This window comes from Rhinopithecus roxellana, chromosome 4, assembly GCF_007565055.1.
Source record: "Rhinopithecus roxellana isolate Shanxi Qingling chromosome 4, ASM756505v1, whole genome shotgun sequence".
In the NCBI taxonomy this organism is placed as follows: domain Eukaryota; kingdom Metazoa; phylum Chordata; class Mammalia; order Primates; family Cercopithecidae; genus Rhinopithecus; species Rhinopithecus roxellana.
This window is the reverse complement of record NC_044552.1, coordinates 85,236,949-85,262,383: the sequence shown is the minus strand read 5'-3', so window position 1 is coordinate 85,262,383 and position 25,435 is coordinate 85,236,949. Positions and strand designations below refer to the sequence as shown.

Sequence of the window (25,435 nt, the reverse complement as noted above, 5' to 3'; positions counted from 1 at the left end):
TCCGCCTCCCAGGTTTAACCAGCCGGGTCATTATATTTTCACTATTACATTTTGCAACAAAATGTACATGAGAGACCAACTGTATGCAGATGTAGACAATGTTGTCCCGATATACTTGTGATCAGTGGATTCTGGCAGTGGTGTAGATCTGAACCCCACAGTTGAAAGTCCTGATGGCTGAGTTTGTCTTTGGTCAAAAGGGGAGGATGATAAGTGAAAAAGCACCTAGGAACTTGCAGTTGGGAACTGACAGGCAAGTTCAAATCTTCCCTGTCAAACATAAACATCTCTTGTAAAATATTTTAACCAATCAAGGTTGCTCAGTGATTGTCATGCAACAAGATGTAGAAAGTTCACTCTAACTATGTTTGAAACCAGAGAGATTTGACATTCTGTGATCAAGACCACATTAATCCCCCTACCTCCCAGATAAAGATACCAGGTTAATCACCCAATTGCCCCATTTTCAAAAACTGGTCCCTACTCCCTAAACACTCTCTTCTAGTCAACTCCTATAATCGGCTCCCTATGACATGCTTATTTTCCTGTGTTGTTTGCTCTCCCTTGATGCAGCACACTAAACAAACCCAGTCTTGTTGGAATATACTATGTGGTTACTGGGTGGCTGCCAGCACCTGTGCAAATCTAGGGAGCCCATTTGGAGCCTTCCTGCACCTCCATCCCTCAACCCTTGCCCTGCCTCCTTCTCATTTGTCTCAGCATCCCTTGATGATCCCTGCGTGAATCAGTTCTTACACTGTTGATTGCAAAATACTGACTTCACTCCAGAATTCTTTGAATTTAGAGTGAAGAAAATTTTTGATTCTGGGGCATCAGAAAAGCAAGCACTAGTCAGATGATTAAGTTCGGCATGAAAGGATTTACCTCAGAGCAGATAATTACTTGGAATGAATTATCTTGGGAAGAGCTATGGGGATTGGACACCCACCCTAAGGTGGTTCAAGGGGCGGGTTGTTTTGGGTACCTATAAGGATAGAGCCTAGGGCCTTCCCTCACTTTTTCTAAGTCCTTTGCCAAACAGTTGCTTGGACGTGACCCTCTTCTGAATCAGGTCAAAGCAGAGCATAGGCATGGGAACAAGTGCTCTCAGCAAGAAGCCGTGGTGGACCCTGCCTAAAAACTTTCATGCTCCAATGGTGTTCCACATGGAAGAGGACCAGGAGAAGCTCATCTTTGGTGAGTGGCCTTTGCCCACGTCCCCTCCTTCATCCTTGTCTTCTCGGTTTTCAATCTTTTACTCCTTTTCCACCTTCATCAGTCACACATCCGTTCCCCCAAGGCCACCTCCCGACTCCTCAAGGGCTGGTGCTTGACAGACCCTCCTCTCACCTCTTATGCTCACAGGGCATGGTGACACACACCTTCACTGCATTGAGGTGCACAGTCACACCCTTATTCAGCTGGAGAGTTGGTTCACAGCTACAGGCCAGACTCGTGTGACTGTACATGGCTGCTGCACATGTTCTATTGTGTGGGGAGTCAGGACTCCTGTCCTCATGATCAAGGTAGAACTTGACCTTGGCTGAACTGTGGTAGTGGAGGGCTTGATGGTGGAGTTCTGGCTGAGTTGTGTGGCACCTTGGATTATTGAAGGATCCCTTGTGTGGCTGGGGGATCCAGGTGGTTCCTAGAGTTCACTGGGAAGGGAAGGGCTCACTCTTGTGGCATCGAAATGCTCAGGGAGTAGAGGGTAGTGGGGAGATATAAATGGGTTACCTTGGAAGGCCTGACTGGGGTGACATCCTCCCTCCAATGTCCCTGGTGGAGTCCAGGCCTGCCAAGGGCCCCACTAATGGGCTCTGCTTCACCAGCCCCAGGCACTTCTTCTGCAGGCCTCGAGATGCTGGAGCGTGTCCGGAGCCAGCCCCTGACCAACCATGACCTGGTCGCCTCCATTAGTGTGCCACCATACACCGGAGATCTGTCTTTCGCCTCCAGGATAAGTAGAAACATCTGTCTTAGCGTTCCTCAGCCTTCCCCTTACCAAGTGATTGGTTGTTTGGGATTCCATTTGAGTTCACTGTATCCGTAATTAAGGACTGATCTCCCCTGGGAAGCGGGGATGAGAGGAGAAGTCTTCGCTTTGCTTTTGGTGAGAAAGACATGAAAGACACTGAAGAAAGTTTGAATTTGTGGCTGGGACCTGTCCCTCTCAGGTCTTGTAGACATGTGTCTGAGGGAAGTCTCCTGAATGTAAGAAAGTGTTATTGGCAAAGCAATCCAATAATAAGCTACCTATGATGCAAAGCCTTCAATGTGCTGTTCTCTTTCCTTAGGATGAACTTATTCAGCCCTGAAGGGGATTCTCTGGACAAGTGCTGAGGTCTGGGGAGGCCCAGCCCAGGGAAGGAGCCAGGCACAAAAGTTGGCGCTTTCAGGAACTGCTCCTTTCAGGTCTGGAGCCTAGTTAGGCTGCTCTGAGTTGAATGAAAATGGGGGCTTCTGAAAAGGGACCCTCCTAGGATCCCCAGGGTTTTCCGGGACCTTGAAGTGCACACAAATGGGGAGAATGGAAAGGTGGGAGGAAGGGTCCAGATGGAGATTCTGAAGTCCCTCAAGCTGTGAATTAATCCATTCCAGAACACTCTCCGAATGCCAAATCTACATTTGGATCTCTCTAGCCAAGATTACGGCAAGCTAAACCTGTCCTCAGTTGAACTCTTCCCACTCAAATTTCTTCTTTCTCCAGCAGTCTGTATATCTCATAATGAGGCAATTGCAGTCATCTAGCATAGAGCGACGATGGTGACCTGGACTAGAGTAGAATGGTAGAAGTGTTAGGAAATGGTTGAATTTGCAATCTATTTTGAAGCCAACAAGATTTGTTAATTACACGGTTTTTACATGGCCAGTTACCAAATAAAAGTTAGAAAGATCATATTCAAAGTATAAAAACACTTAGGAATTTGCTTGAGGAAGAATATAACCAAGCTACACTATTCTCAAGGAGAATATCATGTTTACTTTTAAATCTATAATTTAATAATTGATGGCTCATAAACTAGAGAAAAAACTTATTTTGTAAAAGACATGTGCAAAAAGAGTATTTTCTCTCTCAAGTTTCATATCACAAATGATGAAATTAATATTTTGTATTTTAAGGTCATAATTCTCATCTCTAAATCCCAGTCATGAAAGGTTTCTGTGTGGGTACAGCTTAGGTATCATAATGGAGGAGTGAATATCTCAAACACTGGCGTGAGATTACGAACACTTAAATAGTAGCTCTACCAGTAGATAGCTTTATGATCTTCAGCAAGTCACTGATTTCTTAGTGCACTGGTTTTCCCATATAAAATTGAGATAATACTGACTACCTCAGGTGAGAAACTTTCTTTTGCCTGGATTCTTTCACCATCTTTCTTCTAATAGAACTATTGTTTCGTAAAGACGTACCCTACCTCCCTAGCTCCAAAAGGGGAATGGTGATTGACATAAGCCAATCAGGCCATAAGCATTGTGATTCACTGGTCCAGGAATGAGCATGTGACCTGTATTAACCTAACCAGGTTAGGATTTATATTCTGCACTTGGGTGGAGGGTTTCCTGCCTCCTCCAGTCTCTGGTTAGATGTGATTAAGGAGGTGTGTGGCATCAGTTGCCACTGTTGTCATCTTGCAGACAATAAGAGGAGCACCAATAATATACAGCTGAAAAGGAGGACAGCAGAGACAGAAATAAACTGGAACTTTGATGATGTCATTGAACAAATTGTGTTCTGCCTGGAGTTAGTCCTACCCCTGTTCTTCCAGTTAGATAAAAATGTCCTTCTATTGAAGGTTGTTTCTTGTGGTAATGTGGTAAGGATTATATTTTATGGTAACTAGGAAGCATTTTTTGACACAATATTGGGCAGTCACTAAGCCTGGGTTGTTATTCTAAGGCTTGGGATCCAAAGACTGTGTAGGCTGGGCTCTGGCTGTGGCATTGGTAGGAAAAAGTAAAGAGAAGTGGGGAGCAGAAGTATGGTGTTACAGGGCACAAGGATGGGGAAGAGTAGATAGTCCCCCTTTTTCCTTTGGGGTCTACAGTGAAGTTTGACAGAAGGCAGTCTTTCTGAAGAGTGGTCAAAGTCCAGGCATGGGTATCATCTATGGGGTCTTAGTCAGTTGTTTTGGGACATGGGGAGGAATAGAGAGACCAAGAATGTGAGGTCTGAGTGGGATGGGAGTTTAGGTCCCTAAAGAGACCTAGGGCTCTTTAGGTCCTAGCCTTGTAGAAACATGATTACTGGTTATGTGGCATTAATTTCTTCCTAGGCCCCTTTGGAAAAGTAACAGATTACTTTATACAGTAAAGACCTTTGGGAAAAGTGACAGATTAAATTTGTGAGACAGTGTGAATGAGGCTTGATGATCGCACTTTCCTCTTGACTGCAGAGCCTCTGAAATTAGGGGTTGGAAGTTGTTGAAAGCCAAATAAAAGTCCTGGGGTGAACAAAACACCTGTTCATTAACATATTGAGTCTCTACTACATAGTATTGTGTGAGAAGCTACAGGTATAATGTGAGTGAGATATCCTTGCCCTTAAGTTGTTTTAATCTGGGGCATTTGTGGTGACTTTGGGCCCTAGGGAAGAATCTAGAGGTGATGTTCAGGAGGGACATCTGGGCTGGAGATACGTGATTGGGTGGGATCATTCTGCATTAGTAGTTGAAATCATAAGCGAGACCACCTGGGGAGAGCATGGAGTCCGAGGGAGAAAAGGTAAGAGGCTGATGGAATCCATGAGAACACCTACAGTTAAGAAATGTGAAACAGTCCAGGCGCGGTGGCTCACACCCGTAATCCTAGCACTTTGGGAGGCCAAGGCTGACATATCATGGAGGTCAGGAGTTTGAGACCAGCCTGGCCAGCATGGTGAAACCCCGTCTCTACTAAAAATACAAAAATTACCTGGGCATGGTGGCACATGCCTGTAATCCTAGCTACTTAGGAGGCTGAGGCAAGAATTGCTTGAACCTGGGAGGCGGAGGTTGCAGTGAGCCGAGATCATGCCACTGTACTCCAGCCTGGGTGACAGAGTGAGATTCTGTCTCAAAAAAAAAAAAAAAAAAAAAGTTAAATCAGCTCAAGTTGCTGAATTGATTGTTCTCCTTCACTCAGCAAATAGGAGATTAAAAAATGAAATATTTCCATGTGATGGAGGGGCCTGGCAAAAATAAAAAACAAATTAAAAAAAAAAAAAAAGAAAAACAATAGGAGCTTGGAGAATTCTATAAAGATGACCAAGCCAGAGAGGTAGGACTGTGGCAGTGTGAAATATGTATAGTATTTGGTCTTAGTCCTGTTTCCTGACATACAGCTCCTAAAACCTTTGGAATCTGCAAATTGATGAGTGTCTTTAGCATGCTAATGAGATGACTGGTGGCTGAGAGCCCCTGGGTAGCTTCAGGATGGGGACTGGTCACAGGGAAGGTCAAGATGTGATTAAAGGGTTGGAAATTTTCAGCCCCACCTCTAACTCTGGGAAGGGGAGAGGGGCTGAAAGTTGAGCTAATCACCAATGGCCAGTGATTTAATCCATCCTGTCTATGTAATGAAGCTCCATAAAACCATAAAAGTTTGTGGAGATCCTGGATACCTTAACACTCGGAGCTTCCTGGAGGGTGGCATGCCTGGGGAGGGGGTAGAAGCTCTGCACTCTTTCCCTCATAACCTTGCCCTATGCATGTCTTCAACCAGTAAATGTGTTTCCCTGAGTTCTGTGAGCTGCTCTAGCACATGAGTCCAATCCTAGGAGTAGGAATCCCGATTTATCCCTAGTTGGTCAGAAGCCGAGGTAAAACAACCTGGGGCTTGTGATTGGCATCTGAAGTGGAGGGCAGTCTTGTGGGACTGAGCCATCAATCTGTGGGATCTAATGGTACTTCCAGGTAGATAATTCAAAATTGATTTTTTTTTTCTTTTTTTTTTTTTGAGACGGGGCCCAGCTCTGTAGCCCAGGCTGGAGTGCAGTGGCATGATCTCAGCTCACTGCAACTTCCGCCTCCCGGGCTCAGGTGATTCTCCTGCCTCAGTCTCCCGAGAAGCTGGGACTACAGGCGCCTGCCACCACGCCCAGCTAATTTTTGTATTTTTAGTAGAGGTGGGGTTTCATCATGTAGTCCAGGCTGGTTTCGAATGCCTGAGCTCAAGGGATCTGCCCACCTCCACCTCCCAAAGTGCTGGGATTATAGGATTACAGGTGTTAGCCCCCAAGCCCAGCCCAGAATTGAATTAATTTGAAGACACCCAGCTGTGTCCACTGCAAAACTGATTGATTGGCTGTTGGTGGTGTTAAAGGAAATTTATAGGAGCCCATTGATTTCAATGTAGTAGTAGTTCAATCTACTACTGCCAGGCCCAACAGACCAAACCACAACAGAATCACTCATGCTAAACTTACACATCACCAAGCCAAAACTAAGTTGTTTGACCTTTCGAGAAATCAAGAGAGATAGAGACAATAACTAAATTTCCAAACAGGCCAGTTTTAGCCAACATGCTAAAGAAGTTCCCTTTGCTTTAACTTTTATGAGGAAATCAACTGAAACTAATCTGCATTTTGTTTACTGTTTCTGCTCTTCTCAGCTCTTTTCAGTTTATAAAACCAGCCTCCTCTGCTTGACTCACTGTAACATTCATTCAATTGTATAGAAGGAGGTGTTGCCCAATTTTAGAATTGCAAACAAAAACCAATTAAGATCTTCAGACTGAATGTGTTGTAATCTTGTCTTTTGACAGTGGGGAGAAATCCCCATACATGTCTTGGCGACTGGAGGTCACAGAAGTCTTCTGTGTTGGTTGTTGAGTGAGAGTTCAGGGAAAATCCTTTTTTTTTCCTCCATAACTTACAGAGACAAACTGGAAAGGGGTGGCGTTCTAAAAGATGAGACATTTTAAGAGAAAGAAAAAGTGATTGCAGTGTCCACTATTACAGAAAAGCCAAAAGGCATGCTGGTCGAAAGTGTCCCTTGAATTAGCCTTTAAGAGGTCATGGATGAATTTCTAGTGCAGCTTTTCTGTGGTGCTGGGTGGGCGTGATTCTGACTGTCATGTGCTGGTTAGTGGGTGGATGCTGTGGAAATGGAAGTACTTTATATAATTTATTTTATAAGATGCAGTTTGTTTCTAAAGTCAAGATCATGTATAGAGTAAAATAAAGAGGAAGGGAGGGTACTGGAAAGTTGTTGGTAACATGGGAGAGAGGCTTAAGCATGTTTATGAGGGGAAAGGGTGAGATGCTGCAGATATGGGGAAGCAGAGGGGCAGCAGGTGACAACCAAGGGCTTGGGAACCCAGAGTGGAAGAATTAGTTTACCCTAAAGGCAAGGAGTGGCCAGGTGTGGTGGCTCAAAGGCAAGGAGTGGCCAGGTGTGGTGGCTCACGCCTGTAATCCCAGCACTTTGGGAGGCTGAGATGGGTGGATCACCTGAGGTCAGGAGTTCAAGACCAGTCTTACTAACATGGTAAAACCCATCTCTATTGAAAATATAAAAATTAGGCTGGGTGTGGTGGCTTACACCTGTAATCTCAACACTTTGGGAGGCTAGGAGGGTGGATGACCTGAGGTCAGGAGTTTGAGACCAACCTGGCCAACATGGTGAAACCCTGTCTCTACTAAAAATACAAAAATTAGCTGGGCATGGTGGCGCATGCCTGTAATACCAGCTACTCAGGAGGTTGACGCAGGATAATCACTTGAACCCACGAGGTGGAAGTTGCAGTGAGCTGAGATCGCATCATTGTACTCCAGCCTGGGCAACAAGAACAAAACTCTATCTCGGAAAAATAAAACAACAACAACAACAAAAAATAAAACCCCAAAATTAGCCAGGCATTGTGGCACACACCTGTTATCCCAGCTACTAGGGAGGCTGAGGCAGGATAATTGCTTGAACCCAAAAGGTTGAGGTTGCAGTGAGCCGGGATCGCGCCACTGAACCCCAGCCTGTCTCAAAAAAAGAAACAAAACAAACAAACAAAAAGAGCAAGGAGTTCCCATCCTGGAGTGGGGTTTGCCTCCTCTCCCACCAAGCAAGCAGAGGGATTTCTGGTAACGGGGGTGGAACGGGGCATTGCAGCATTGGCCAAGGACTCAGATGAGGAGTGCCAGCACTTCTGAAAAGCATCTGTGTGTTGGGGGTGTGCATGGTGTGATGTCGTCATGGCTTATGTGAGGGTGAGTGGCACCCTGAGCTGCAGCAAGGGTAGGGTGTGAGTACCTAGTTACTTGGGGGGCACAGGAATGGATAGGGATTGGTGATACAGGAAGTAAGTTACAGTGATGCAGGCAAAGGAACAGAGAAGGAAGCAGCAAGTAATGGAAACAGATGAGTGTCACCAAAGATTAAAAAAAGCAGCTGGGCACGGTGGCTCATGCCTGTAAATCTTAGCACTTTTAGAGGCCAAGGCAGGGTGGATCCTCTGAACTCAGGAGTTTGAGATCAGCCTGGGCAACATGGTGAAACCTCATCTCTACTAAAACACAAAAAATTAGCCCAGCATGGTGGTATACACCTGTAATCCCAGCTACACAGGAAGCCGAGGGATGAGAATTGCTTGAACCTGGGAGGTACAGGTTGCAGTGAACTGAGATTGCACCACCACACTCCAGCCTGGGTGACAGAGACTGTCTCCAAAAACAATCAAACAAAACAAACAAACAAAACAAAAACAAACCTAAAAAAGCATACAGGTGAAAAGTTCTAAAAGTAAGTGCTGGTGTTGTGACAGTGTATGGAAACCCTAGAGCCCTGATATCTAACCTAGAGCATACTGGACTTAAAATAGTCACCAACATGGTAAGAGAAATGAAGTAAATCATGTGACTAGGCAAAGAGTAATATATCATTTCAATGTATCTTTGACCTTCCTATTTATTTGAACAGGAAAGTTTTGCCATTCACCAGTTTTGTGGTGCTATGGTTTCCAGGGCAGTGCCTAAATCGATAGTTTGCATGTAATGTATCTGCTACATTTCAAAACAGAAATGCCTGTAGTCAGTATTATCTCAATTTTATATCAGAAAACCAGTGCACTAAGAAATCAGTGACTTGCTGAAGATCATAAAGCTATCTACTGGTAGAGCTACTATTTAAGTGCTCATAATCTCACGCCAGTGTTTGAGATATTCACTCCTCCATTATGATACCTAGGCTGTACCTACACAGAAATGTAGCAGAAATCTGCTACATTTCAAAAACAAATCACACAGTGGCATGATCTCTGCAGTCTTGGCTCACTGCAACCTCTGCCTCTCGGGTTCAAGCAGTTTTCATGTCCAGCCTCCTGAATAGCTGGGACTATAGACGCACACCACCACGCCTGGCTAATTTTTGTGTTTTTAGTAGAGGCGGGGTTTCACCATGTTGGTCAGGCTAGTCTCGAACTCCTGACCTCATGGGATCCAACTACCTTGTCCTCCCAAAGTGCTGGGATTACAGGCGTGAGCCACTGTGCTTGGCCTATTTTTGTTTTAAAAACATTTTTAGATTTCTATTTTGTTTTCAAATCTCAAAGCTGTGTAAGATAAAATTTAAGTTTTTTCAAAGAAACACTTTTTACTTGTACCAGATTCTCAAAGCAGTTGAATCTAGACTGATAAAAGTTGTTACTTCAAGATCTGGCAGCCCATTTTCATGAATGGTTAGGATAGAATGACTGTTGTAAGTATATTTTGCTTTAAATGGTGGGAGTGGGAAGTACTGCTCAAGTATTTCCAAAAATGTTTGGAAGCGGTTTAACATTTTTAAGTTGGTCAAGCAAGCATATACTATATACAATTTTCTTTTCTCTCATCTAGAAGTTGATAGAACAGGCACATACCTATTTGATCTCTTTAGAGCCATAGTGGGAAGCCCCTTCCTCCCTCCAGGATAACACTCCCTAATTCTTCCTCCTGTCTAAAACATCTCTGTTGGGCTTTGTTGCTTTATATTCCAGAGTTTTATCTCTTGAAAATTTATCTCCTTGAAAGTAATTCCACTGGGATTAAACCTTGGAACTTAGTGCAAAATTGGTAGTGAAATAGAAAAAATGGGGTTTTTTTAGGGAAGAAGAAAAAAAGGTCCTTTGGGAGCAGAAGCCCTTCCCTGCTGAGGCAGAGCTGGGTAGGTGCTTAAAATGGTAGTTCTGAGTAGCCAGAGGCTGCAGCATTTGGGCACCCACCTGGTCCCCATTTCTTTTTTTTTTTTTTTTTTTTTTTTTTTTTTTTTGAGACGAAGTCTTGCTCTGTCGCCCAGGCTGGAGTGCAGTGGCCAGATCTCAGCTCACTGCAAGCTCCGCCTCCCAGGTTTACGCCATTCTCCTGCCTCAGCCTCCCGAGTAGCTGGGACTACAGGCGCCCGCCACCTCGCCCGGCTAGTTTTTTGCATTTTTTAGTAGAGACGGGGTTTCACCGTGTTAGCCAGGATGGTCTCGATCTCCTGACCTCGTGATCCGCCCGTCTCAGCCTCCCAAAGTGCTGGGATTACAGGCTTGAGCCACCGCGCCCGGCCCGAGTCCCCATTTCTTAACGTTGTTTAGCAAATCCCTTTATTATAGTTAAAACAAAACTCACATGCGTGGTATGTGAGTTATAATCAATTTCGAATTAATATTTCTCACAAAAACCCCAGGAGCATATGCAAATCTCCCCCCTTCCCAAAATACCAAAGACTTCTTCAGTAACACTGCAAAAAGATAATTTTTATATTTCAGTCCAAAATCTGTATACAGTCAGTTTGGTAGACTTGGTCCAGTCAGTTCAGAACCATCCAGTTAGTTCCAGATAAAAATAGTCACACTAGCTGTTTATAGACATCTTTTTAATGTTTTACTTTAAAACAAATAATCCCAGTAAAAGAGAGCAAAGGAAATTACACTTTAATGGTAGCTTGAAATGGATATGGTGTTCCTGATTTATTTGTTTTCAGGAAACAGATAATTGCATTGTCATACATGACTTAGAACTGCTCACTTAAATGCACATAATTATATTAGATTAAGTTTCTCTTACAAAAACACAACCATGTCATTTAAGGCGAAAAATATCAGCTTCTAGGGAGACAAGTTAATATTTATGATATTTCCTCAATCTGATTTAGTGAAATGATCCATTAATTTAGTTACCCAGGTTTCATCATCCTTATAGTTTTGCTTTGCAAATGGGCATGAGAATTGGTCACTTTGTGCCTGATTTCTTCCTCTCTAGTAGACTTATTTTACTTGCAAATTAAGAACTTCAGAATCACTGAATCAATGGGAGGTGAGAAAGGCACCTTAGAACAGATCAGGACTTAAAAACTCAATAAAGTTATTTTAAACAAAACTTGCAGTCTACAAATATTAATTTAGTTGAACAAAATGCAAACATTTAGATCAGAAATAGCCAAATTTTTTTAGTTAATCTCATACAAGGGATATTTGCAATTAAGTAATAGCTTGATCAACCCTATATGTTGAAGGCAGACACACTTGTACTGAGAAAGCATATGGCTACTCAGTGCTCAGCTAAATTGTGCTTCAAGACATCATTAAAATTGACCAATGGAACTTTGCTTAGTGTAAATGGGAGACCCCTCTCATTTCCACAGAGAGTAACGCAACAGACAGAACCTTACAGTTTCCACACAACTATCTTTTAACATCCCCTAATTTTTGTGCTAGAGTAAGATAGACACAAAATGGTCATGGCTTCAATGTATCAAAGTTTTTCACAACATGGTTTATCACATTTTGCTATGATTAAGACCTCAGTGTTGTGTGTAGGTTTTCTTTCTGAATCTTCGGTCTTCAGCAATGCTGGGTGAGCTGTACTGTGTTTGAGGCTTAACGAGGCCTAGGGAGGGGTCCCCAATACATTCAGAATTCCTGCTGCCAGTGGGGTTCGACCCAGGACAGAGTATGTCCAAGAATCAGTGCTACCTGAAAGTGACTGCCTCCCTCCTCTTCCTCTGTTAATACTGGGAGACAGCCTGCCCAGTCATGGCAGGTGTGTGGCTTTAGATCAGTGGAGGGGTGTGTGTGTGTGTATGTGTGTGTATGCAATGTTCTTGGGAAGGGGGAATCTTGGGAGGGGGAATCATCACTTCAGGTTGAATGAAGATGAAAAATTGATTTTCATAATTTACTAACATTCTGTATTTTGAAAATGGAAACAACTGCTTAAAAGGATTGACGAAGTCTTAACTGAAGTGTAAGATTTAGCCTTTATCTTCTGTGTGTTTCCAGCAGCCAAAAAGATTCTAAATGATTCCAGCTGTCCCAGAATCCAAGTGGGATGAGAAGAGGAAGCTTTAAACATTTCCATGTTTATCAAAAGGGACAAGGTTCTAAAAGGTTGAGAAGCACATTTTAGGTAAAGCGGAGAGCTGGCTGACTTGGGGATGGAGGCTGGTTAAGGCCTGGTGAAGTTCAGAAGCAACATACTGGCAGGGAATGAATGAGGAGTGAATGAAGAAAAGCAGGGGAGAATCAATGATTGAGAAAACCTGTTGGGGAGGGCTGGGGAGGACTGGCGAGGATTGGTGGAGTTCAGGGCCTCCTTCTTCCTTTGAACATCCACTTGATAACCCTGATCATTCTGCTTGGCTGCTGGAGAAGTACTTCTGGGGGCAGCATTCATGTCTGCCAAGGAAACAACTTCCTTTCTTGAATCCTCCTGTGGCTAGGGTTTAATTGAATTGATGCTATCTCTTATGTCCTTTTCTTTTGAATGTCATTACATTGGCTGAAGTTCTGATGACCTAAGATAGCCAGATGGGTTTCTAACAAGCAGTCAGCATTGCTTGCTTTCTGATAAATACATTTGTCGTTTTGTTTCCCTTGGTCTTTTTGCTGCTGTATTATATTTAAGTTCTGATGTGCAGACCCTGCCAGTACTATCTAGCTTCTAATTGTAAATGTTTATATCAGGAAATTGAACCAGTAATTTCAGATTTGGGACAACATTCTTGGGAAGAATAGAAAATTTTCACTACAGTATAAAAAGTAAAGGAAGTTTCGTCTTAGACTTTCATATGCAAAATGTACACATAATAGCAAAAGACATTCAGGGCATATTAAAAAATAAATACCTTGCAAAAATTCTCTGCTTATATATAAGAATAAGGGAAGATTAGGTAGTTGAATTCCCTAGCAATACTCGTTTTCTAAAAAGTCTAGTTCTTCTATTTTGGTTTGTTTCTCTCCCTCTCATGCCCTTTGAGGGGGAAGTCATTTTCTTTTACTTTGCCAACTTCCTGGTGGTGTTTCCGGATTCTTTTCAAGCCTTTCCTATCTCAGTCCCACTCAAATGTCCTGTCCCCCAGGGCCCTACCTGTATGTCAGCAAAATGAGAATAGCTTCTCACACTTGCCCTTTACATGGGCAGTATTGGCAAGCCTGGGGTTGGCGCCACTGCAGAGAAACCAGTCCAATCACAATGGCTGTTCTACCGATCAGTATTTCATACGCTTGTGTAGAAGTTGACCACTTACAAAGTTGATTCTGCCATCAGGGAATACGTTTTCATAAAGTCAAATATGTCAGATAGTCTATTTGCCCCACTGGCCCTGAATTTCATTATTTGCACATTTTCTAATTGAAGAACATTCTTGTCATAAAGAACAACATGAAAATGATGTGCAAAATTGCTTGCCACAGCGCTAAATCACCAAAAGCACACAAACTGACATTCAAATTACATTAATAATAAAATGACTGAATAGGAACGGGTTGGCAAATATATCTTGAAATAAGCAGCCATTTCTATTGTTCCCCAATTCTGCTTTAGTTGATACCTTATTAGCAGCTGTTGATAGCCATTGTGTTTAAATATACATTATGGCCTAATCTTGAAAATGTAGTTTGTATTTAGTCACAAAGCAGAAATGCCTGAAATTTGAAGGTGTTTACTCCCATAATTTCAAAATACAGTGTCAAATCTTCTAAATGACCTAAACTTGACATATTCATACACCCTATAGCATTAGCTGTGTTTGGTTTCTCAGGCTTTTTAACTCAAGGTACATTACTAAATGAGTGGGTTAATGTTGATGCACCTTGGAATTTTAGCCATCCCTAAACATGCATTTTCATGCAATTAAAAGATAACGGGCTTATAAACTGCCTTTCATGTTCTTCCTGATTCTTGCAATTTCAACTTTTTAGAAGGGCTTTCGAAATAGTTCATGCAATGATATGTATGGCTAAAGGAACTGCTATGCCTGGAAAGAAAATGAATAACTTATTTCAGTTTGACATGAGGCAAGCTGAGGGCATCTGTACTTTCTCCTGCCTTACAAATGCTCTGAGATGATCGTGACCTTCCAGTCCTTAGAGAGTCTGATGCAAAGGCAGCTTCCCTGGCAGGCTGCGGTGCGGCATCAAAAGTGTCTGTCTCTGTCTCTTCAGGACCCACCTCTTCATCAGTTATAAACAATTTGGATTCCCTCCATTTGGGGTAAAAATCTTGGCTGCCTCTGGAGCCACTTGACTCACTCCCTGAAAGCTGTATATTCAGTTCCTCGGTCGACCTGATCAGGTTTTGCACAGACAAAGATTTGCCCAAGTCCTTTGGCACCATGGGACAGACAGACAACAGAGTTTCTCCTCCCATGTCAAAGCTTTTCCTCATAGAACGGTCCTTGGCGAGATTTGACTGTGCAACCTGAACATTTTCCTTGGAGGCAACAAGGCAGGTGGTGACGTCAGAAATGCTTTCCTGTAAGCCTGCAGGGTTTGGGTGCAGAGTTTCTGGCCTGGGCAGATGCTTGATGGCTGGGAGAGGAGGTGGGATCTGTAAAGTTGTTGGGGCTGCTGGCTTGGGTGCCGTGTTTATTTGGTTTGCAACGGTATTGGTGGCTGCCACTGCTGAGCCATCGCTTTGACTCATTGGCACCTGTGTTGCTTGACTGTGCATAGTAGGGCTAAGCGCGTAGAAAGTCTGGGCACTGAACTCATTTGGCGTCAGAATGAACTGCAGGCCTCTCGAGATGTTGGCACTAGTTGATCTGGATAAGCAGCCACTATTTTGTGCAGAACCCGAAAGATCTTTGCTATCCACGGGGCTTTGATAGTCAGATGTCTGTTCACATTCAAAAGGTGGGATCTGGAATGAAGCCAAAGCGAGGGCTGAGGCAGAGCCTTTCCGAAGGACCTGTTGATAGATGTCTAGTAGGCAGTCCAGCTTGGACTCTATGGACTGTACCTAGAAGTGAGGAAAATGGTTACATATGAGTATAATCTGTTATTAGGAATGGACTTCATTTTTTAGAATTAAAAAATGAAGCCAAGGTGTGCCAACACATTTAAAGAAATATTGAACATAAAGTACGATGCAGTCTTGACCCTTAGTGAATGTAGCATTTAGCAATGATGGGGCCAGAGGAGGACTTAGGAAGACAGGGACACTTTGGCTTCTATATAGTCTTTATTAGCATCTCTCCCGCTGCCACTTCTTTAAATAGTGCCTCTCAAAAGTCATATAAGCACTATAAAAATGCAACTTTAAGACTTTCCATTCCAGGCTGGGTGCAGTAGCTCACGCCTGTAATGCCAGCACTTTGGGAGACTGAGGCAGGAGAATCACTTGAGCCCAGGAGTTTGAGACCAGCCTGGGCAACATGGCGAGACCTCGTCTCTACCAAAAATAATACAAAAATCAGCCGGGTGTGGTGGTGCTTGCCCGTAGTCCCAGCTACTAGGAAGACTGAATTGGGAGGATTGACTGAGCCCAGGAGGTAGAGGCTGCAGTGAGCCATGATTGTGCACTGCACTCCAGCCTGAGTGACAGAGAAGTCCCTGTCTGGAAAAAAAAAAAAAAAAGACTTCCCATTCACGCCAGATTGTCTTTCCTAAGTCTCCTCTATGAAGACATTCTGAAACTACAGAAGTCTAGTAAGGAACTTATTCTATAATGAAATCAAGACCTTAAGTATCACTCTAGGTGATTCTGAATTTAAAGGTACATAAAAAAAAAAAAAGGTACAAAATGCTCCAGAATTAATACATGAAGTATTTTTGATTAAATTGGGGGAGCCATTTGATTTCTGGAAAATTGTCTTTTTATATGAAGATACAACAGACTCGAGGTTAACAAACATTCAATGTGTCATCAGAATTACAATAAGGTTTTATTTATTTTATTTTATTTTTAGTAGAGACGGAGTTTCACCATGTTGGTCAGGTTGGTCTTGAACTCCTGACCTTGTGATCTGCCCGCCTCGGCCTCCAAAAGTGCTAGGATTACAGGCATGAGCCACCACACCTGGCCTTGTTTTATTTTTAAAAGGAGTGACCTGCTGAGTGCTGTGGCCCACGCCTGTAATCCCAGCACTTTGGGAGGCCGAGGCAGGTGGATCACCTGAGGTCAGGAGTTTGAGACAAGCCTGGCCAACATGGTGAAACCTGTCTCTACTAAAAATACAAAAATTAGCTGGGCGTGGTGGCACATGCCTGTAATCCCATCTACTTGGGAGGCTGAGGCACAAGAATCACTTGAACCCGGGAGGCGAAGTTTGCAGTGAGCCGGGAGCACGCCACTACACTCCAGCCTGGGCAGTAGAGTGAGACTCTCTCAAAAAAAAAAAAAAAAAAAGAGAAAAGTAGTGACCTAAAAAAGAAACAATAAAAACAACCAAAACACAAATGAAGAATAGATCTTTGTTATTTTTAAACAATTTTCAACTATTAGAAATCTACAGCTGGTTCCAATTAACTATTAATTGATGAGATGAAATTTTCTATTCCTTAAATGGAAATCCAAAGTATTTCAGAGAGCACTACCTACACACAAAGAACATTTAATTTTATTCACTATTTTGTTATTTTATTTATTTTAAAATAATCACTGTAATACATACAATTGCCTATAATAAAATTTATTTATTTTTATTGTTTTTTGAGACGGAGTCTCGCTTTGTCACCCAGGCTGGAGTGCAGTGGCACCATCTCGGCTCATTGCAAGCTCCGCCTCCTGGGTTCACGTCATTCTCCTGCTTCAGCCTCCGAGTAGCTGGGACTACAGGCACGCACCACCACGCCCGGCTAATTTTTTGTATTTTTAATAGAGACGGGGTTTCATCGTGTTAGCCAGGATAGGATGGTCTCGATCTCCTGACCTCGTGATCCGCCCGCCTCGGCCTCCCAAAGTGCTGGGATTACAGGCGTGAGCCACCGCGCCCGGCAATACATTTTGATTTAAAACATTCTGGCTAAAAAGTTACTCAGCGTAATGGAGTTGTACCTGTTTTTCAACCTTGACCACCCGACCGAGCATACTGAGATCATCTGTGGTCTCATGTTCTGCTGTTATTTTCTCTCGGCTCTTCTTATCTGATGTGATTTGCCCTTTTCCAAGAATTTGATCAACACTATCAGAGAAAGAGGAGATCTGATTATGAGGGCTGAAGGTGGAGATTGCCCTAGGCCAGAATGAAGAGTTTTGGGAAAAAAAAATTAAATACAGTTATCTTCAATTTACGTAAGATGAAATAAGAAAGAACTTCTTCCAGTTGATATGCTTATTTTAACATGAGATTACACATGAGATTAATTTTCTCATTATTCTAGTCCAAGATGAAATCACTTACGAGTGATCTTCTGAAGTAAAAGTGTCCTAAACTACAAAGTAATATGTTTCTACCTCTGATTAGGCAGTTCCTGAATTTAACCATTTCAAAATATGACAAAAATCATAACTACAGTTATCTTACATTACTAGAACAGATTAGTCTATGAGCATTTATTGTACATATGTGAAAGATGAGCAGATAAGAAAGCTATGGTCTTTTTCTTTTGGAATTCAAGTTGGAGAAAATACATGAGCTAGAAACCCAAGATTGGTTCTATAAATTCTGTAGCAGTTCAACTTTATAAAACCTTGGGAATCATAAACAGTTTTATTAAAGAACTTAGAAGGCCATGGCCATCTAGGCAGAGATTGTAATATGACCACAATCTCTGGTCATGTTACAGATGTTACAGAATGAATTAAAGCAATTTCCAAGAAAACTTGATCGGCCTAAATGAGAATCACTTTTTTCTTTTTTTGTATATGTTTAGAATTGAATTATCAAGAGTATTGACAATTTTCCAGTTTACTTTGTCTGCAGAGAAACATAGGCAGTACTCACTTCCTGCCATGACCTCTAATCTAGTAAACTGCAAACTACAAGGTCTGGGTCATTATTTTATCAGTCTCTGGATGTCCACAGGTCCTGGCACACACGATGGGCTCAATAATTACCTGCTGAATGAGTTAACAAATTGTTATTTCTATAGCAATTGATGAACAGGTATTTTACTAAGGGCCCATTCTATGCCTCACACTGGGCTAAGTGTGCTGTGAGGACATAAAAAAAGTTCAAGACTCAGTCCTTGCATTTTGGGCACTATACAATCAAAAATGCTGGTGATTTGTGCTGATAATAAAGCAAGGCTCTTCAAAAACTGAACTTACTAAATATTTTGGCTTTGAGATAATCACAATCAACTATATGTGGTTGGAATTAACATATGGAATTCATTTCTTTTAATCACTCAGTAAGATGCTACTAGAAGGATACTATATATCTAGAGCCATACAGGACATGAATGAAGGAAAGAGCTCAATCTTAGCCCAGAGCAAGGTGAACACACTTGCGACCAGGAAACAACACAAGGGCCAAGTCTCAACTTTGGCCCAGCACACCAAGATTCTGAGTGCTCTTGTGCTCTGCAGTAGACTCTACCACTGTATAAAGGTCAGAGAAAGGCCTGTCTTCACAGGTTGGATGGTTGGATGAAACTTAATGAAGGAGAAATACTACGTTATTCCCAAAGGATGATTAGAATTTAGATAATAAATGGAATTTAGATAATTTAGGGGCAGCGGTAATAATTCAAACATCAGCAACAACCATTGATGTTTATTAGACACAGTGCCAGGTCTGTTACATGTTATGAATTACATGCATTAACTCATTCAATCCTCATGACAACCCTATGAGGCAAGAACTAACTTTCTTTCCATTTTTACAGATGAGGAAAACGAGACAGTTGGATGCTCTGAATGCCTGAGTTATATCTATGTTAAAAGCAAAATAAAATCAATGTTAAAAGCAAATTCCATTTGCCCACTAAAAATGAATTAAAAATATGGAGTTCGGAGGCTTACTCTACTAAAGAGAAGTTCTTCCTAGATAGTGTCTATGCCCATTCCTTTACAAGGAATGACATTTTCATTGCTTACCGTGTTTGAAGGCTTTTAATTCTACACAACATGTCCAGATGACCAGCAGAATATTGTTCAATGACATCTTTTACATCATATGGACGTAATGTTTCCTTAAACTTCCGTTTTGCAACATGAAATTTCATAATTCTGTATGAGAACATATTACATATTAATCTTTATAACTGTTAATATAAGTTACCAAAATAGTTTACCAGTAAATATAATAAGAAACTCTGGGGGGAGAAGTCATGCATCAAATTATTTTTGGCTTCTGCAGATGTGTAATATAAAAGACTGAGATTACAGTGGACAATTTAAGAACATCTCATGTGAGACACACCTTAAGAATAGAAAAACGCACTAAAAAAGAGGCTGAACACTAAGTGTTATGCCTTTTTAATGTCCATTGAAACCCTGAATGAAAGTTAAAGTCAAAATGCAATTCTAACTTTTCCATGTGATCTCTAGAAGTCCAAGATATAACACCTAGTAATAACATCCCTTAAAAAATATAAAGGCTGTTAAAATGGTCTTTTATGGAACTACATGCATTTTTGAGATACAAATGTGTTTGCAAAACACTCTGTTCTCTCTAGGGAAATGCACATTAATATGGAAATTTGCGTTTTTTTCCCTCATAAATTATTCCTGCAGAATACTGCTGGATTAACTAGCCAAGTTCTTTTTGTTTTAAACATAATACACTTTTTTTTTATTTTTGTTTTTGTTTTGAGATGAGGTCTCACTATGTTGCCCAGGCTCTAACTCTTGGGCTCAAGCAGTCCTCCTGCCTCAGCCTCCCCAAGTGCTGGGACTACAGGCATGAGCCACCAGTCCCTGCCATAACATATTTCTTAACTAAACTAGGGAGCCTAAGCTTTTCAGAACCAGAGACCTCTTATTACAGTACCTCCCGCAACATGGGCCCCATCTTTTAAAACGATATTTCATCAACAAATTCCATGATGCCATCAATAGCTAATCTGCCTAAGATAACTAGTTCCTGCAATAACTTGATGCAATTTCTGATGAAAGCCGAGAAACATACCATTTGAATTAGTTTGTGTAGCCTTATTGCAGGTAAATGTAAACCTGTTGGTGTTTTTCAACTATTAAATGGCCCATAGACTTCCATTACTACACTTGTAGATCCCAGGCTGGGAATCAGTCACTAAGAGACAAAATTTGTTGTCACTTGGTGGAAAGTGGGAAGATTAGGAACAAATGCAAAGTTTAAAAAGAAAACGTCCATTGCCTATCTTAGGTGACAGCTGATTTCAGGAATCCTAATTGTTTTCTAGGTTAAAAAGCCTAAACCCTACCTTGCAATTGTATTATTAACTTTCAATTAATTATATCCTAATTATTCCTGAATCACTTATCTATAATATTCTTACTCCCTTTCTCTAACCACATATTTTTCACCAATCTCTTCTTTATTCAGTATAGGTTTTGTATTTTGCCCCCAAAAACATTTAAGCAAAATTATTCAGCAGAAAGTAAGGAATAATTTTAATTTAACTTCTTAGTATTGAGCTTTGGTTCCAAATTGGTTTACCAGCATTTAGGTTTCATACAGCCTTAGTGTCCTGTATTAAAAAAAACTGAGAAAAATACGTTACATGTGAAATTTCTGGTCCTGAGCGATTATGTAAATATGTTTCCCTATACCAGACTGTCAATTAGGTAAAGGCAGACATGGATGTCTTTTTTTTTTTTTTTTTTTTTTTTTTTTTTTTTTTTGAGTTGGAGTCTCACCCTGTCATCCAGGCGGGAGTGCATGGTGTGATCTCGGCTCACTGCAATTTCCACCTCCCAGGTTCAAGCAATTCTCCTGCCTCAGCCTCCCGAGTAGCTGGGAATTACAGGTACGTGCCACCACACCTGGCTAATTTTTTTTATCTTTAGTAGAGACAGGGTTTCACCACATTGGCCTGGCTGGTCTCGAACTTGTGACCTCATGATCTGCCCGTGTTGGCCTCCCAAAATGCTCGGATTACAGGCGTGAACCACTGAGCCTGGCCTAGATGTCTTTTATTCAACAGTCAGTGCTTAATAAAAGTTAGCTATTGTTGTTACCACTTCTACTATGCCTGTTACTATTCTTCCTGAACATTGTGTGCTTAGAGCTTAGCACAGTTTCTGACACAGTAAAAAATATTTGTTGAATAAGAGGAGGAAGGAAAGAAAGAGATAAAGAGAAGATTCTCTAACCTGAGTCATATTAAGAATAAAACCAGAAGAGCTAATCTAACAGCCTAGAACCCTTCTTTGCTATCTTCAAAGCAGCTAATGATGCCTGGGTGGGCAGGAAAAAAGGAAAACCATCTTCATACATCCCAAGGTGGTTTTATTGTTGTTGTGTGATTGTGTTTTCATAACATCTGTCTACCACTTGTTATGTGAAGTACTTTGTATGTCTTCAATAGCACTTGATAAGATATTCCCTTCTCCTATTTATATTTTGGGAAACTGAGGTTCAAAGAACTTAAGTGACTTGCCCCCCAAAACAAGCAACTGGTATGAGGCAAAACTAGGATTCCACCCAGATCTGTCTGGTTCCCACTCCCACATTACCTCCTGGTTTTCCCATGGCATCAATTCTGGAGAATTGAGAAGTCTGAGTGGGATCTTTGGCAGTTCTTTTTTTCCTATGGTGGTATAAGAGGGACAAGCTACAGCATATATCAGTGTGTTCTCTCTGGCTGTAGCTCAGACATTTGTGGTTTGGGACGCGTCTGCTCAGATGTGAACCCACATACTTCCAACTACCTTTTTTGCCCTAATGGGGATCTGCCATTGTTTCTTGGTGGGATGTTATGTGAACTCTTTCAGATAATTCATCTAAAGTTGCTTGTTGCTTTTCTGTTTTCCTTTCAGAGATGTTTTAACAGAAAGTACATTTTGAAGGCATTTGATAGATAATATTGCACTCTAGCACTCACACAGTCATAGTTTATGCAGGCCTTAAATAATTTCATTTTTTACTTACATAATTTACTATTTATGAGCTAGCTAGCTAAAGTTAAAATTAAAATCTATGGCTTATAATTTTGATCAATACTAAAAATGAAACTGATTATCTTTTACGTTATTTCAATACACTCACATAATGATAAGTATGCAAAACAGAGTAGATTTTAAAACCCTTAATGGGTTTATCATTTATTTTTATACATCATACCACTCCTCAGGTGGTATTACCTTTTCTCCAGTGCTTTGCCTACAGATTTTTCTACTTTATGTATGAGAATTAAATAGTGAAAATTGGATTAATAAATATCATTTCAATTATTTAGAAAAGAGGAGTATGTGCAGTGATGCCTTGAGCAAGCTTGCATTGACTCCCAAGCACTGACTACTTTTAAGAATTTTGGTGGTTATTAAACACCGCATGTTCTCACTCATAGGTGGGAATTGAACAATGAGAACACTTGGACACAGGACGGGGAACATCACACCCCGGGGCCTGTGGTGGGGTGGCCGGGAGGGGGAGGGATAACATTAGGAGAAATACCTAATGTAAATGATGAGTTAATGGGTGCAGCAAACCAACATGGCATATGTATACCTATGTAACAAACCTGTATGTTGTGTACATGTACCCTAGAACTAGTATTTAAAAAAAAAGAATTTTGGCGGTTATTAAATACAGCTATTACTAAAAATTAGATTATATAGACTTACAATCAAGTACATTATATTAAAAACAAAGGTAATATGTACTCAAACCTCACCATTTCCTAATTATTTTACTGTATATTACTGTCTATGCTCTTGAGTTGTTCACCTCTATTGTGTCTGTAACATGGAAATTCTACCTAATAATGTAATATTGCCCGTCTTCTCAACTCCTGCTCAGTGATGTCACATTGGTAGCTTGAAAACAGCTACGACAGGAGTATTTACACTACAGAAATTGGCAAACAATGCATATCAGGGTTTCCTTCTCCAGAAGAGCTGGTTGTTCAGCATTTGCCAGTGTATTATTGAGGCTAAAAAAACTTACTTATCAGAATTAAGTTTTTGAAGATGGAGATCAAATAGATCTTCTCAACTGGCTGTGTTGTGGATTGAAAACAAAAACATTAAAGAGATTTGAAGTGAGATATGAAAGTTCTAAATCAGGTTCTATGGTTTGTAAGTGTGGAGGGAACGTTTAAAAGCATAGACTTTCTTTTTTTCTTCTTCTTTTTTTTGAGACAAGGTCTCACTCTCATTCTGTCATGCCGGGTGGAGTGCAGTGGCACAATCATGGCTCACTTCAGCCTTGACCTCCCAGATCTGCCAATCCTCCCATCTCAGCCTCCTGAGTAGCTGGACCTACAAGGACATACCCCTACACCGGTTAATTTTTATATTTTTTGTAGAGATAGGGGTCTCCCTATGTTGCCCAGGCTGGTCTCAAACTCCTGAGCTCATGTGATCCGTCTGCCTTGGCTTCCCAAAGTGCTGGGATTACAAGCATGAGCCACTGCACCTGGCCTGTAGATATTTTTGAAATCAATAATTTATATAAAGAATGATGACCCTGTCATTTTACTTTTGTTAAAAGAAGACCAGGCATGTCCTAATAGCTCTCAAAGCTGTCCCCTCATTTGTATCTCTGCTGCTATAGCCTTAGAAAGAACAAACCTTTCAAAATGCAAGTAAGGGCATATTGCCTCCCTTCTAAAGTCTTTCATTAGTTTTTCATGGCCTATAGGATAAACATCAAACTCCCTAGAAGCGTATCCTATATGGCTGTTTTTAAATTGGCCTCTGTCTGTCTCTCTTGCCTCATCACCTTCCACTTCCTCCTTGGAACTTTAGGTTCCAGCAACAATAAAGTATGTATAGGTCCACAAAAACACTAGCCAATCAATTATAAACTTCAACTACTTCCATTTGCTATTTCTTTTTCCTGAAATCCTGCTGTGTTTTCAAGAATTTGCTTTAAAGTCACTTCTTTTGGCCAGGTGCAGTGGCTTACACGTGTAATCACTGCACTTTGGGAGGCTGAGAAGGGAGGATTGCTTGAGCCTAGGAGTTTGAGACCAGCCTGGGCAACATAGTGAGACCCCCGTCTCTACAAAGAATAAAAAATTAACCATGCATGATGGCACATGCCTATGCTCCCAGCTACTTGGGAGGCTGAGGTGGGAGGATCACTTGAGTCCAGGAGGTCGAGGCTGCAGTGAGCCTCCACAGTCTTGCCACTGCACTCCAGCCTGGGTAACAGAGTGAGACCTTGTCTCAAAAAAAGCTTACTTCTTTCATGGACATTTTTATGATTCCAACAAAACAGTTGATCTTTTCTCTATTAACCTCTAGCTTAGTATCTAACACACCACACTATAATTATTTGCTCATATACTAGCTTCCTCCACTAGACCATGTAAGACCCTCGAATGCAGGGATTATGTCTTCTACTCTTGATATTCCAACACTTGGCCCCGAGTTTAATGAACATGGGAGGTTTATTTGTTTAGAAGCTCTACTGGAGACTTCGGGCAGCTCTAGAGGGAAGAGGGTAGTGAATGGTGAGAGCTCCCTGCTTCTCTCTCCAAATGCTCATCTCTAGTCATTCCTCTGCATGCTGCCCACTCTCCAGCCCATCTGGATTTTTCTGTCACCAATGTGCCCATTCATCAGGATTCTGTCTCTTTGCACTCTACCTGAAATGCTAATTGTTCCAGATTCAGCTCAAGCACCAAGTGCTCTAGGAAATCTTTCCTAACTACCCCCACTGGGGTAGATGGTCTTTCTCTGTGCTTTCAAATGCACTGTGATGTAGCTAAATCTGTGGCAGTGTGTCTCACCCACTGGAATTCATTCATGCCAGGAACTGTGCTTTTTACTTTAGCATGTGCATAATCCCTGGCAAGTATTAGAGAGTTTATTAAATGCTAGCTGAAGAAATAAATGACGATTTGCTATTCCATAGTTCAAAGATGCTTGTGTTCTGTTACAAGGTGGACTCTTGTATGGATCTTCTAAAAAAGAAAGCCTTAGAATAGATTTAAGTTCTTCAGGTACATTTCAGAAAGAGCATAAGCCTCTGAGTTTCCTCTATGAATAAAGAAACTTTCTAAAGTAAAATAAATGTTCATTCATTCAATAGTTAGGACGATGTGTGGTTCAGAAAAGTCATTTAAATAGAACTGCTACTGAAAATCATGAAAACATAATATTCTTTTCCCTTAGATTGCTAATGTAATTAGGATCATACAAAGAAACTGCATTACAAGCAACAAGATATCATTATGAGGA

General features: G+C 41.4%; 1 protein-coding gene and 1 pseudogene across 2 annotated transcripts in view; one reads left to right on the top strand and one right to left on the bottom strand.

The window, feature by feature from the left end:
• The first annotated feature begins 871 nt into the window (after nt 1-871).
• LOC104669298 lies at nt 872-2,053 on the top strand (annotated as a pseudogene).
• An 8,743-nt stretch (nt 2,054-10,796) lies between these two features.
• Nucleotides 10,797-25,435, bottom strand: part of KCNQ5 (potassium voltage-gated channel subfamily Q member 5) — a 609,909-nt gene continuing 595,270 nt past the window's right edge. For both annotated transcript variants that reach the window (XM_030929123.1, XM_030929124.1), the window contains 3 exons: nt 19,199-19,330; nt 17,213-17,339; nt 10,797-15,175 (listed from right to left, as the gene is read on the bottom strand). In XM_030929123.1, coding sequence (XP_030784983.1) covers nt 14,213-15,175; nt 17,213-17,339; nt 19,199-19,330 — 1,222 coding nt within the window. In that variant the 3' untranslated portion in view covers nt 10,797-14,212. The remainder of the gene's footprint in view (nt 15,176-17,212; nt 17,340-19,198; nt 19,331-25,435) is intronic.